The sequence below is a fragment of the Oryza sativa genome, chromosome 9, assembly GCF_034140825.1.
Source record: "Oryza sativa Japonica Group chromosome 9, ASM3414082v1".
Classification (NCBI taxonomy): Eukaryota; Viridiplantae; Streptophyta; class Magnoliopsida; order Poales; family Poaceae; genus Oryza; species Oryza sativa.
The window spans coordinates 6400130-6413979 of record NC_089043.1 but is presented as its reverse complement, the minus strand read 5'-3'; the positions used below and the strand labels follow the sequence as shown (position 1 = coordinate 6413979).

Below are 13850 nucleotides of genomic sequence, written 5' to 3'. Positions count from 1 at the left end.
ACAAAAAAATCATAATAAATAAACTTATGTGAAAAAGTTGTCAAAACAAAATTGTATAAATTATTGAGATATACTAATTTTATTTTGGTTATTTCTCCATCTGAGTTTGATTGACCTATATAATATTTGAATTTCAAATTATCACAACGTCAAACAATATTTTCAAATACTAAATAATTTCAAATGAAAAAGTCATCAACAACAAAATTGTATAACTCATCAATATCTATAACTTTTATTTTGGTCATTTTGTTATATGACTTTGTTTCAATAATATGAATTTGAATTTCAAATTATAACAACTTCAAACAATATTTTCAAATACTAAATGATTTCAACTGAAAAAGTCATCAACAATAAAGTTGTATAACTCATCAATATCTATGACTTTTATTTTGGTCATTTCTTCACCCGATAAAGTGATACTAACATTGTTCACAAATTTTACATATCTCTTATATGGTTTTATAAACTATAAGAGAGATATATAAATTTCATGAATAATGTTACAATCATTTTATCGGATGAAAAAATGACCAAAATAAAAGTTATAGATATTGATGAGTTATACAATTTTGTTGTTGATGACTTTTTCAGTTGAAATCATTTAGTATTTGAAAATATTGTTTAAAGTTGTCATAATTTGAAATTCAAATTCCAATTATTGAAATAAAGTCATATAGCAAAATGACCAAAACAAAAGTTGTAGATATTGATGAGTTATACAAATTTTTTGTTGATGACTTTTTTAGTTGGAATCATTTAGTATTTGAAAACGTTGTTTGAAGTTGTCATAATTTGAAATTCAAATTCAAATTATTGAAACAAAGTCATATAGCAAAATGACCAAAATAAAAGTTGTAGATCTTAATAAGTTATACAACTTTGTTTTTGGTAATTGTTTCATTTGAAATCATTTACTATCCGAACAATTATTTGAATTGAGAGGAGGGAGGCAAAATAGACTTCTCGGCGAGGGAGGAACAAAAGGGCTGGGCTGGTGGCCCGAAGAGAGAGGAGGAGGAAGAGAGAGGCTGCGGGCTGATGGAGGGAGGGAGAGAGTAATACTTGGGCCGAAAAAGCCCAAAGACGGAGAGAGTAATTTCAATTTGTTTTTCATTTATTTTAATTGTTAAATGAATTTTGTGGTATTAAAATTAGTTATTGAGCACTGAATATTCACGGAAAATTTCAGATAATTATTTAGACCACGTAGAATATTAGAAAAATATTTCCGACCATGATTTTTAAAGGAAAATTTTAGTTTTCTCATTAATTCATTTGATTAAATTGCTTTAACTTTTAATATATTTTTCTAGAAATGCATTATATAAATTTATGACGTTTGCTTTGTACCCTTTATGACAAATTAATATTTGTCACGATGTCCCATTGAAAAACTTTATGACGATTTCTAGTTGGTATTAACGACGAACACTTTTCTTTCGTCACTAAGCCACCCCATCTCATACTAATCGTCATAAAATGGAATGTACTAGTGACGAATAGCTCCGACGTCATGAGGAATTCGTCACAAAAGGTCATATTTATTGTAGTATGCAATATCGAAAAAGCGATTCAATTGGTTAAATAGGGTTGATAGTAGATTCTGCTTTCAATTAAACTGGCCTTGTTCCTTATATAGGGGTTGGTCTTGCCTCCTCCACGTCCAACTCAAAATAGAAACCAATGAAAACCTGAAACATAACTTCTCGAGAAAGGAAACCCGAGACCCAACGAAAACTACTCGGAGTCAGACTATGCCGCTGGTCAGACTGGTGCAACACGCCGGTTAGACTAGCCTATAGGCATCGGTCAGACCAGCTCCGTGAAGGAAACCGATGCTTTTTAAATTTTGATAATGTTTTTTCTATTTCGAACCTAGGTCCAAATTTTAGGTGTCAACGAATCCTATTTGATTGATTCGGTCATTCCATACCGTGTCGCTGTCACACGAAATCAGAGCAGGCCAGTGCAGAAGCTGATGGTGTGTCGGGCATAATAGGGCACACATACTTAGCTTACGGTTAAGGCACATGCATTAGATCTACGACTGGTACGGCAGCTGATTAATTTAACTGCGTCATGATGACGGCCAACTCAGACTTAGGCATGGGATGGTTTTCCTTCTCTTTATTTAGTTGCACAGTATAAATTAGTATTTGCGTTTTTTTAGAGAAAAAGTATTTCACCTTGTCAAAAGAAGATGCCTCCTAAAATGAAATGCTTACATTTGAAAAAAAAAGGAATTGAATAATGTTCGGGCGCGCAGAATTTAACATCAGACCTGATATCCAATGGACACACAGTGGTTTGTTGAGCAATCAGCCTTATCTTTTCGCTTATATTTATATTTATGAATCAAAATTTAAATTTTCAACTTTAAAATTGGAGGTGATTTTGAGGTTTTTTCATCAATGTTTATTTTTCGGTCTTTTAGATCGCTAAGAACACGTATATAAAAGTTTTATTCACAAATTACTTTTTGTTTGTAAATATGTCGTTTCCGCGAATAAGTGAAACGTTGGCTCCTAATATCTCTCAATGGATAGATCATTAAACAAAGATTAACATAATTAACAACCTGGAAAAATTATCACTAATAGTTCAACGTAAGCTTATTAGCAAATATTACCAAGTTATCGACGTTTCAAGTTACCAACAATATAATATTCAATGCGCGAACATACCACCTCCGTCCAAAAATATAGTAATCTAGAACTGGATGAGACGTATTCTAATTCAACGAATCTGAACAACCTTTTATCCAGATTCATTGGACTAGGATAGGTCCCATCCCATTCAGTTTCACATTACTATATATAATTAGTTGATTATCAATTATTATAAATTTAATATATAATTTCATTTATTTATTTTAAATAAACTTATATATATATTTTTTATAAAACACATCATTTAGGGGCACGCTAACCGAATACATAAAAGTTGCCGTTTCGAGTTGATGAAAAAAAATCATTCAAGCCTCAAACTGGTCGTGGGCATAATAACCAGTTGTCCAGTTCTCGGGCCCTTGCATTTGCAACCAAGACTTTTTACATTTTGACAATTTTTAAAACTTATTTTATAAAAATATCTCTGGAAAAACTTATTTTAAGAATATACTTTTTTTCAGTGTCAGGATCATTAGCGTCGAGTTTCAATGTCTCGATGTCAATAACACTGGTGTTGACACCTTGTCCTATGGTAGTAGAGATGTAGAAGGGTCTATTTGCAAATACTTTTCTTGAAAAGAATCAACATGTAATTTTTTTCTAACATATAGGTCACTTAGAACCTATTTGTAAGAAAAGGAATTTACATTTTGAGCCATTTTAAAAGTTTATTTTACAAAAAAAGATTCTTAGCCTAGTCTCTTCGGTGTCGTAGGCGGATCTAGGACCGGTCCCGATGGTCCCACGATCACCCTAAAAAATTCTAGTCCAATACATATATATGTATGTGAAAAAATCTTTTGAAAATAAATAAAAAATAACCCCTTTATTAATATATTATGATGTACATTTAATTAATTTATACTTATAACCTTGTTATATTTACGGCATTAAAAAATATTTATATAAGTTGAACCCCACGCGACCAGGCTCCTACTACTACTAGTCCATTACTACTAGTCTATTACTATAACAGTACTACTACGTCTCTCTCTCTCTCTCTCTCTCTCTCTCTCTATATATATATATATATATATATATATATATATATATATATATATATATATATATATATATATATATATATATATATATATATATATATATATATATATATATATATATATATATATATATATATATATATATATATATATATATATATATATATATATACACACACATTATATATATACATTTAAACTTTGTATTTTTATGTATCAATACCAAATTTCTACGTATGTATATAAATACAAATTTTATGTGTACTAATAAATTGACATATAAAAAATATACACGTATATAAATTTTGCATACGCATATACAAAACTTGCATACACGTATACAAATTTTTGCATATGCATATACAAACTTTGCATACACGTATACTAACTTTGCATACACGTATACTAATACATACTTTACGTACGCGCATACAAACTTTATATATGTACATATTAACCCGAGTGAAAAAACACGAATACAAACTTTATATACGTGCGAATACAAAACTTGGTATACATACGAATACAAACTTTGCAAATGTACATCTTTTAAAAAAAACAAAAAAAAGAAAGAGAAACCAAAAGAAAACCGGAAAAAAACCAAACAGAAAAAGAACGAAAAAAAAAAGGAAAAATCGTTCCACGCGCGTGCCGTTTGCGCCCCCTCTCAGCGCACTACACGTGTCCAGTCGCGCGCGCCCTCCTGACCGCCCATTATCCCTTTCATACTGCTAAGGGCTCGAGGTAATCAACGCGAGTGTCATTGGTGTCAAGACGTCGGATCTAAGCGCCATTTTACTGAAGCCTAGAAAAAGATCTATATTAATAAGGCTTGGTTTAGTTCCTAACTTTTTCTTCAAACTTCTAATTTTTCTATTACATCAAAACTTTCCTACACACATAAACTTCTAACTTTTCCGTCACATCGTTCTAATTTCAATCAAACTTTGAATTTTAACGTGAACTAAGGGTGAGTTTGAGGAGAGGGGGATTGAGAAGATTGGGAAGAAACGCAAAACGAGGTGATCCATTAGTGCATGATTAATTGAGTATTAACTATTTTAAATTTCAAAAATAGATTAATATGATTTTTTAAAGCAACTTTCCTATAAAATTTTTTTGCAAAAAATACATCATTCAGTAGTTTGGGAAGCGTGCGCGCGGAATACGATGTTCTTTTATCACCCAATCCCCCAGAACTCATCACAACGAACGCAGCCTAAACCCATCCTAAGTTTTTTTTAGAGATTTATTTGTACACAAGTTTTTGATTGCACAAAAGCATAAAAAATCCAAATGTTGCAACCCACTTGTAGGTCTTCCCTGCCGATGCACGCTACTGGACTCACATGACACGTCGAAACAAAGCGACGCCCACGCAATGATGATTTTACGTGAGATCACAGTCGCTTACACGTGAACTCCTGTCGCTGGGTCCCGCACGTCAGTCAATCGTAGCCCGCAAAGTGGCAGATGAATCAACGAGAACCCAACAAGCCGCAGCTGCTGCTGGCACAATACTACTTCCTTCGTTCTTAACGCCCCATTTGAATCACAGGAAAGAAAAAACGGGGGAATAGGAAAAACATAGGATTCTGATAGGAATACAAGTGTAAAACAGAGGATTGTAAAACACAGGAAAAACATAGGAATGACCGTTTGATTGAGCCGCAGGAAAAACACAGGAATTTGAGGAGAGAGAAAGACTCAAAGGATTCTTAACATGAGGTAGAACCTCATGTTAAATTTCCTTCAAAATTTGCATAGGAAGAGGCATTTCATAGGAATTTTATAGGATTCCATAGGATTCATTCCTTTGATTCAAAGGGCTATATAGGAAAAATTCCTATAGGAATTAAATCCTTTAAAATTCCTATGAATTTCCTTTGAATCAAAGGGGGCCTAAGTATTTTTGAGGTTGGCACGGGTATTAAGAAAGTAGGTGAAAATGATTGAAGAAGGTATGTGATTAGTTGAAAAGAGAAAGTAGGTGAAAAAGAATAGTTGTGATTGGTTGAGAGAAGGTAGGTAGAAAAATAGCTTTATTTTGGGATAAAGTATTGTGATAGAAATAGATATATTTTGGGACGGAGGTAGTACTATACTGATGATGGGGGTGCTCTAAATAAAGCCTCCACTACTAGTGGCAGTGCGCCTTCCACTGACCCATTCACAGGAGCGGCACCAATCAAAATCAAAGCATTACAAGCTAGTAAGCCAAAAGGAGAGATTTTTCTAAGCACAGCAAAAGGGATCGATCGATCGATCGATTGAGTGGAAACAGCTCATCAGCACAAAGAATTTGGAACAAACAATCCAATCTGGATCAGAACAGCAAAACTTCGTTAATTAATCTGGAACAAAGTAAGCAGAGCACACAATCTGATTAGAATATAAGTTAATCTGGAACACTATAGAACACACAATCTGATTAAAAATATCGAGTACAATAAGTTAATCTGGGACAATGTAGAGCACACAATCTGGTTAGAATAGAATAGCATAGCATAAGTCAATTTGATGCAGGATTCGCCGCCATTGTGGAGTGAGAGAAATAAAAAAATCCAAGTGCGAAAGCAGAGTATTCCATCTCAAGCATAAGCTAGCAAGATCAGCAGCAGTCTTCCGGTGAAGTGACATAAATTCTTCGGTAGTACCTATACACAAAAGCTGATGTCATCACGCCTAACTCCTCTCACTGATGACTCTCTCTAGAAATCCAAAGTAAAAGAAGAAAAAAAAAATTAGTTATTGAACACCAGAGAAGAAAAGAAGAAAGCCCACGCTAAAAAAGAGATAAGAATGCAGCAATTAATTATTAACTGCAATTAGATGAGCATCTGAGGCAAGAAAGAAGATGGCGGCTACGCTCCACTGCTCGATCGGATCCAGAAATCCAACACGGATCTTGGGTTCAGTAGTCGGGCATGAGGTGGGAGATCTTGCCCTCCTCGCCGGGCATGGTGGCCGTGCGGTCGGTGGCGCGTAGCCAGAGGCAGACGGCGGAGAAGCTGAGGACGAGGCTGAGCAGGCCGCTGCCGAGGCCGATGCCGACTATGGCGAGGACGGAGAGGGCGTGCCCCCGCATGGGCGGCAGCGGGTAGCCGTACAGGTCCTTGTTCCCGACGAAGGAGGTGGCATTGAACCTCCCCGTCGTCCCGGAGCGGTTGGCGAGGAGCACCGGGATGGGACCGGAGAGGCGGTTGTAGGAGACGTCGAAGGTGGAGAGGCGGACGAGGAGGCCGAGCTCGTCGGGGATGCTGCCGGTGAGCTGGTTGGCGTGGAGATCTATGACGTTGAGGTATGCGCAGCGGGCGAGGTCCCTTGGGATGGCGCCGGAGAGGCGGTTGGCGGAGAGGTTGAGCACGGCGAGGTTGAGCAGGCCGGAGAGCTCCGGGGGGATGGCGCCGGAGAGCGCGTTGGAGGAGAGGTCGAGCGACTGGAGGTTGGTGCAGTTGGAGAGGTCCGGCGGGATGGTGCCGGCGAGGGAGAGGCCCGGGAGGGAGAGCTTGTAGACACGGCCGTTGTTGCAGGTGACGCCCTGGAGGTGGGAGATGAAGCCCTCGCAGGGGGCGGAGAAGGAGGCCTTGCTCCAGTTGCGGAGGCCGGACAAAGATTGCTGGAGGCTCGACAGGCACCGCTCGTCGTCCGGATCCGCGCCGGACGGCGCCGGGGATACTGCAAGTAAGAGGAGGATGACGGCGGTGGCGGCGGCGGTGGGGTGGTGTTGGGTTGGCCGGGACATTTGGGGATGGATTGAACTTCGCTTCGGGACTGCAGATTTGGGGGAGCGTGTCACAACCATTAAAAATCAGTCCGTTTTTTGCAGCAAGGGTCCCTCTCACTCTGGCTCGTTTTTTCATATAACGTCGGACACTACACACTAGTACATGTATTTTCCTTTTTCTTTTTAAATGTAAGTTAGAAATCTGTAAAGTAAGGCCCCCTTTAAATCGCAGGGTAGAAAAAACAGAGGAATAGAAAAAACACAGGATTCTGACAGGAATAGAAGTGTAAAACAGAGGATTACAAAACACAGAAAAAATACAGGAATTGTCGTTTGATTGGAGCGCAGGAAAAACATAGGAATCGGATGAGAGAGATAGACTCAAAGGAAATTTTTCAAGAGGTTGGAGCTCTTGCTAAATTTCCTCTAAAATCTACATGCAATGTGCCATTCCATAGGAATTTCATAGGATTTGGAAAGCTTCAATCCTTTGAATCAAAGGGCCAAATAGGAAAATTTCCTATAGGATTTGAATCCTATGAAATTCCTACATAAATCCTTTGTTTCAAAGGAGGCCTAAATCTTTGTAGATATTGTCAGTGATAAATATTTTTCCAGTGATAATTAGCATGATATTCTACTACAAAATCACGAATAATTAAGTATTAAAATAAATTACTATTTACATTCCAAAATATAACAATCTATATGTGTGTTTAGTTATTGGAAAAAGTACGAATTACCCCTGAACTATCGCGATTGACCGAATTACCCCCTGAACCACAAAACCGGACATTCTTCACCCCCAACTATGCAAACCGGACGAATTACCCACTCGACCCAATCCACGGTGGTTTTGATCTACGTGGTGTACGCGTAGCAGTCCAGTCAGCAGTTCATTAAAAAAAATTGTTGGGGCCCACTGTTAGGTCTCTCCCCTCCTACCTCTCTCCACCAATAGCGCAACCACCAACGCGCCGAGCGGCCACCGATGACGCCGCTCCGTCTCCCACCATCCACGGATCCACCTCCTCCTCGTCGTCCTCACCCACCACCTCGCCGCCGCAAGCGTAGGCGCCTCGATGTCGAGGAACGGGAGCCCGTTCTGCTTACCTTGTCGGAGCCGGAGTGGTGACGTCGTCCCCGTGGCGCCCTTGCCGATCACCTTGGCCGCGCACAGTAGCGTGTCTAGGTCGTACGGCCTCCGGCGCGTTGTCGAGGAACACCAGCTTGTTGCCTTCGCCTGTCATCATAGCCGCCGGCACCGGTGGAGGCGGCGAGTGCGACTGCTTGACGGCGGCGTCCCTGTCCGTTCTCACCACAGTCACCGTGATGGGCTCCATCACGTCGTGGGCGGCCGCCGCGGCGGTGGTGCTCTGACCCGCCGTTGCTCGGCACCGGAAGCACGCCAAAAACCTCACGCCGAGCACGACGATGAGCGCGGCCACGGCGCAGAAGCAGATGCATTACGTGCAGCCGACCTCGTCCTTGCAGAGCTGATCTCGCCGCCGCGCTCGCCTGCGCTCGCCTCACCCCCTCCACCGCCGCTCTCGCCTCACCTCGCCTCGCCTCCTCAGCGGCCGGGCTCATCTCGCCGCCCGCCGACCGGTTCCTCCTCGACTCGCGTCGCCATCCTCCACTCCGACGCCCCTAGCTAGCTCTGCCCCAACCGCCGTAGTCCTTGGCTCCCCTCCGTCGCCCAGCTGCCTCCGTCGGCGTGCGCGCCATTCTCGTCGAGATATGAAAGATTGAGAACCGCCGTGCGCGCCATTCTCGTCATCGTCCTCCTCATCCCACTGCCGTCGCGTCCTCCCCGCGCTCCGCCTCTCCGCCATGGCCGCCGCCGCCAGCGTCCGAGCGTCGTCTTCGTCATCATCCCCTACTCCTTCGTCGCCATCCTCGTCATCGTCCTCCTCATCCCCCGCCGGCGTTGCCGCCGCTCCGTGTCCCCCGCCGCCGCCGACCGACTAACCAGTGAAACAGAGAGAGGAAGAGTGAGAGAAAGAAGAGAGAGAGGAAGAGTGGGAGAGAACGAGTATGACAGGTGGGTCCCACATTTTTTATAAATAGAATGCTGACTGGACTGCCACGCGTATGCCACGTAGACCAAAACTACCGCGGATTGGGTCGAGGGGGGTAATTCATCCGGTTTGCATAGTTGGGGGTAAAGAATGTCCGATTTTGTTGTTCAGGGGAGTAATTCGGTCGACCACGATAGTTCGGGGGGGATAATTCGTACTTTTTCCTTAGTTATTTGGGTGTAAAGTTTTTGAAGTATATGGACGCACATTTGAAGTATTAAACGTAGTAATAACAAACCAAATTACAGATTCCGCCTATAAACTGCGAGACGAATTTATTAAGCCTAATTAATCCGTTATTAGCAAATGTTTACTGTAGCATCACATTGTCAAATCATGGCGAAATTAGGCTCAAAAGATTCGTCTCGCAATTTACATGCAAACTATGCAATTGATTTTTTTCCCTCATTTAATGTCCTATGCATGTGTCCAAATATTTGATGTGACGTTTTTGGCCAAATTTTTTAGGGTCTAAACAGGGCATATGTCCAAATGTTGTGTCTTATTCGACTCTATGCTATTTATATTTTGGGACCGAATGTTGAGATTATAGGTAGCTTATCCGACTGGAGATAGGAGGTGGGCCATGTCTGTATATTATGCAAATAGACTAGATATTGGAAAAATACATTATCGTATTTCTCAAGGCATGTTCCATAAGTTATAAGTTTTAGTAGTATACGATTACGTAAATCAATAGAGGAACCTAGTTGTGTTTGATTGTTTCTTTTCCCTTGTAACCCTGCCCCCAACATATATATGGTGCGCAGCTAGTCCCCTCAGGGCATAACCACAATCAGATCATCAGATCAATACAACACCCAGCGGATACAATTCCCAAAACTGGAGTAGGGTACTAAATCTCATCGAGAAGGCTTGAACTTGTCTAGATCTTTGTCCCTTTACTCATCCATTTTACGCTACCCACTTTTCTCATTGCCAATTTCTAGAATCGACAGTTGGCATGCTAACTGGGTTTGCGTTGAGTTTTCCACCAACAAGTGCGATGGGATCAACTTTGGGAGCCGACTATTTCGCCTTTCATCCGGGCCAGGCGTATAGATTTAGCGACCTCGACTCACCGACGACTTCGACAAGATCTCTCTCCTCGACTCGGAACCAGTTGGGGAGGGACTCCACATCATTAGCCCCGTTTGGTATCCCGAATGCCGCCGAGACCTACTCAAGTATCTTCTCTGAGTCAGCTCCAAGCTACTTGAGGGAATCCTCATCAACAAATCACCGTCTTCGCAGCCTCTCCAACAACGCAGCAATCTATCCCCAGATTGCTATGCGACTCCCTCCGTTCCTTGCCACAACTTTTGGAACAAGATTAGCCTCTCCTCCCAAGACACGACCAAGCCTAGTTCCACGTTCGCTTGAGATTGGATCTAGGAGGTGGGGGGTTATGCTCCAACCACTCGGATCCTGTAGCCCCATAGAGATTGTCAATAGCTTTAGCCTTTCGGATGGCTACAGTGACTTCGACACCGAAAGCTTCAACAACTCCGAGTTCACTGACAACTACACACCGCTCTTCTTCGAATTCTTCAAGACTGATGCTCCAGGTGCTACTGACATCGAAGAAGTTGCTTGCCTAGCAAGAGAGTAGGAGGAACGTGCAAGAGCCGAGGCGGAACGAGTACGCATGGAGGAAGAGGAGTGAGCACGGAGGCAGTGTGATTTAGCCAGAAGTGGCGCAACGTCCACTATAACATCATCCATACTCACGGGACGACACCAACGTCTTCTCCATGCCCCCAACTCGCTATGGCCGTCGTCATGGGGATCATGGGGTTTCCTCTTCCCCTTGCCAAATCGGGCAAGGATCATGGGGTCTGATACCAAAAATGTCACGAACTCGCTAGAACTTCGGCGAATCGCCTAGTCGTCACGATTTGGGATGAAACGAGATGGATTTGGGAATGAGTTCTAGGAAGAAAAGTTGAGAAAGAACAGAGATAGAGAGTTTCGTTTTTATATTTCTTCTTTCATACCGCCAGCCAACGCCAATTAGTGGCTTATATAGCCGGACAGCCCTTACAATGTAGAGTATCAGAGTTAGGCCCAGACAACAACACGGCCCAATTGATTACATAAACAAGTCTTATCTGCATCCTTGCTAAATCACTACCGGAGAAAGCATCTTTAACGCCGGTAAGGGAACCCCTAGTAGTCCCGGTTTTCCAACCGGGACCACGAATCCGGGACTAAAGATGGGACTAAGGACTAGGGGTTCCGGTTAAGTTTTTTTTTCTTTTCTCGTGCCCAATATCTCCAAATCATTACAAAAATAACGAATCACAGATCGTTCACACATCACAAATCAATAACAAATCACAGATCATTCACACATCACAGATCGTTCACACATCACAAATCTCCCGATATCTCAACATCTCAAATCATCCATAGCAACAACCTGATATCTTAACATCCAAATCATCCACAACAACAAATCACAAATCATTCACACATCATTATCAAATCACAAATCGAATAAACAAACAACCATTCACATCATTCACATGTTTAGAAGGAAAAAAGAAAAAAAAAGGAAAAAAATGCATGACTCCGCGCTAGGCCACTGAGCCTCCACCTCCCGCCCCGCGCCGCCTGCACGCCGCCGCTTGCCCGCCGGAGGGGAGGAGGGGAGTAAAGGGGAGGGCCCGGGGAGGAGGAGGAAGGGGAGTAGAGGGGAGGGCCGGGCGAGGAGGAGAAAGGGGAGGACGAGGGGAGGAGAGGGGAGGGCGGGGGAGGAGGAGGAGGAAGGAGTGCCGGATTTGAGAGATGATTTGGTTTTGTGGAGAGGAAGATAAGAAGATAAGGTTGAGCGAGAGAGAGATTTTTTGGGTTCTCACGTGCTATTTTTTCCCTCTCCGATTCGCACGTGTTTTTTTAGTTTTTAGTCCCGGTTGGTATAAACAACCGGGACTAAAGAACTTATTTTTAGTCAACCGGGACTAAAGAACTTATCTTTAGTCAACCGGGACTAAAGATATTGAGGGGACCGGCCACGTTCTCACAAAGATGATTTTTAGTTCCAGTTGGTAAAGATCAAAAAGATATCTTTAAACTTATAACTAAAAATGGTTTTTAGTCTCGGTTTTTAGTTGAACCAGGACTATTATGGATTTTGGCCAACCCATGAAAGATGCTTTCTCCAGTAGTGAATGTAAACAGTGATGTTCTGAATATTAGCCATTTGGCGTCTTGATTATACTGTTTGCCCATTGATAAAGTGCAACACAGTGGCTGGCATTTCCGTGGCATGATATGTTATATATCTAAGTGGACTGTGTAAAGAATGTTTTTTGGGCACATTTTGTTATATACCAACTGTGTAAAGAATGGTTATGCTATTCCACATGTTTTATCAAATCTTAACTAATTAAAATATTCGTATTTTTCCTTTTGTCACAAGACGGACGAAGGCCGCCTTCGTCCATCGGTGGTGCGCCTTCACCCGTAACCCCTGAATCCCAATCGCTCTTAGACTTCTGAAAATCGGAACAACCAAATCGCACCCCCCTCCCAAAAAAAAATCAACCACAATCATCACATAATCACAAAATAATCGTCAAAGAAGAACAACAAAACTACATTAGAAAACTTCTCTCGCCTGCCGCCGGATCCGCCCTCGGCCATCGCCATCGCGGCCCTCGGCCGTTGCCACCACCGCCCTCGGTCGTCGCCACGCCATCCATCCGTGGCGGCCGCCACGCTATCCATCCGCGTCTGCCGCTGACACCACTATCGCCACCGGAGGGAGAAGAGAGGTGGCGGAGGGAGCTGCCGCTGCCAGATCTGCCCGCGGTCACCGCCACTGCTGTCGGATCCACCTGTGGGGCACCGTCACAGCTGTTCGCGCGCCGCCGCCGCTCAGTCGTCGCTGCGAGAAAGGAACGGGAGAGAGGACAGGGGAGGAAGAGAGGCGCTGTCGGAGGAGGGAGGGGGAGGGGGATGGGGAGCGGGAGCGGTGGAGGGGGAGAGGTGGCGCCGATGAGGAGAGGCGGTGATGAACCCTGAGTTCCTCTCGACACTCAAGGCTGTTGTTGGCCCGATCTTTCGGTGAGTTGTGATAACTACGATTTGGGAGAAACGTTGACGATCCGACTACAACCGTACGAGACGTTGTGTTGCGCCTTAGCGATCGATACACCTCTCCGTGGGTTGCTGATCTTGCCGGTGCAGATCAACCCTATTCCTGCAAGCAAATCGAAGAAACAAGCAAGAACAAGATAAAAGCAATCTGATATTGCAAATAGGAATTTAATACAAATGATAAGTTGGGGTTTCGAAGAACAAGCAGACGGACGGTCTAGCCGACACGCGCGCTGCAAGCAAGTAGCAATGGCTAAAC

The 13850-nt window shown here is 42.7% G+C and overlaps 1 protein-coding gene across 1 annotated transcript; it reads right to left on the bottom strand.

Annotated features, from left to right (window-relative positions):
- Nucleotides 1-6077: 6077 nt before the first annotated feature.
- LOC4346452 (receptor-like protein 44) lies at nt 6078-7457 on the bottom strand. The gene has a single exon (XM_015795984.3). The coding sequence runs from the start codon at nt 7422-7424 to the stop codon at nt 6594-6596; it is 831 nt and encodes a 276-aa protein (XP_015651470.2). The 5' UTR covers nt 7425-7457; the 3' UTR covers nt 6078-6593.
- Between the last annotated feature and the right edge of the window lie 6393 nt (nt 7458-13850).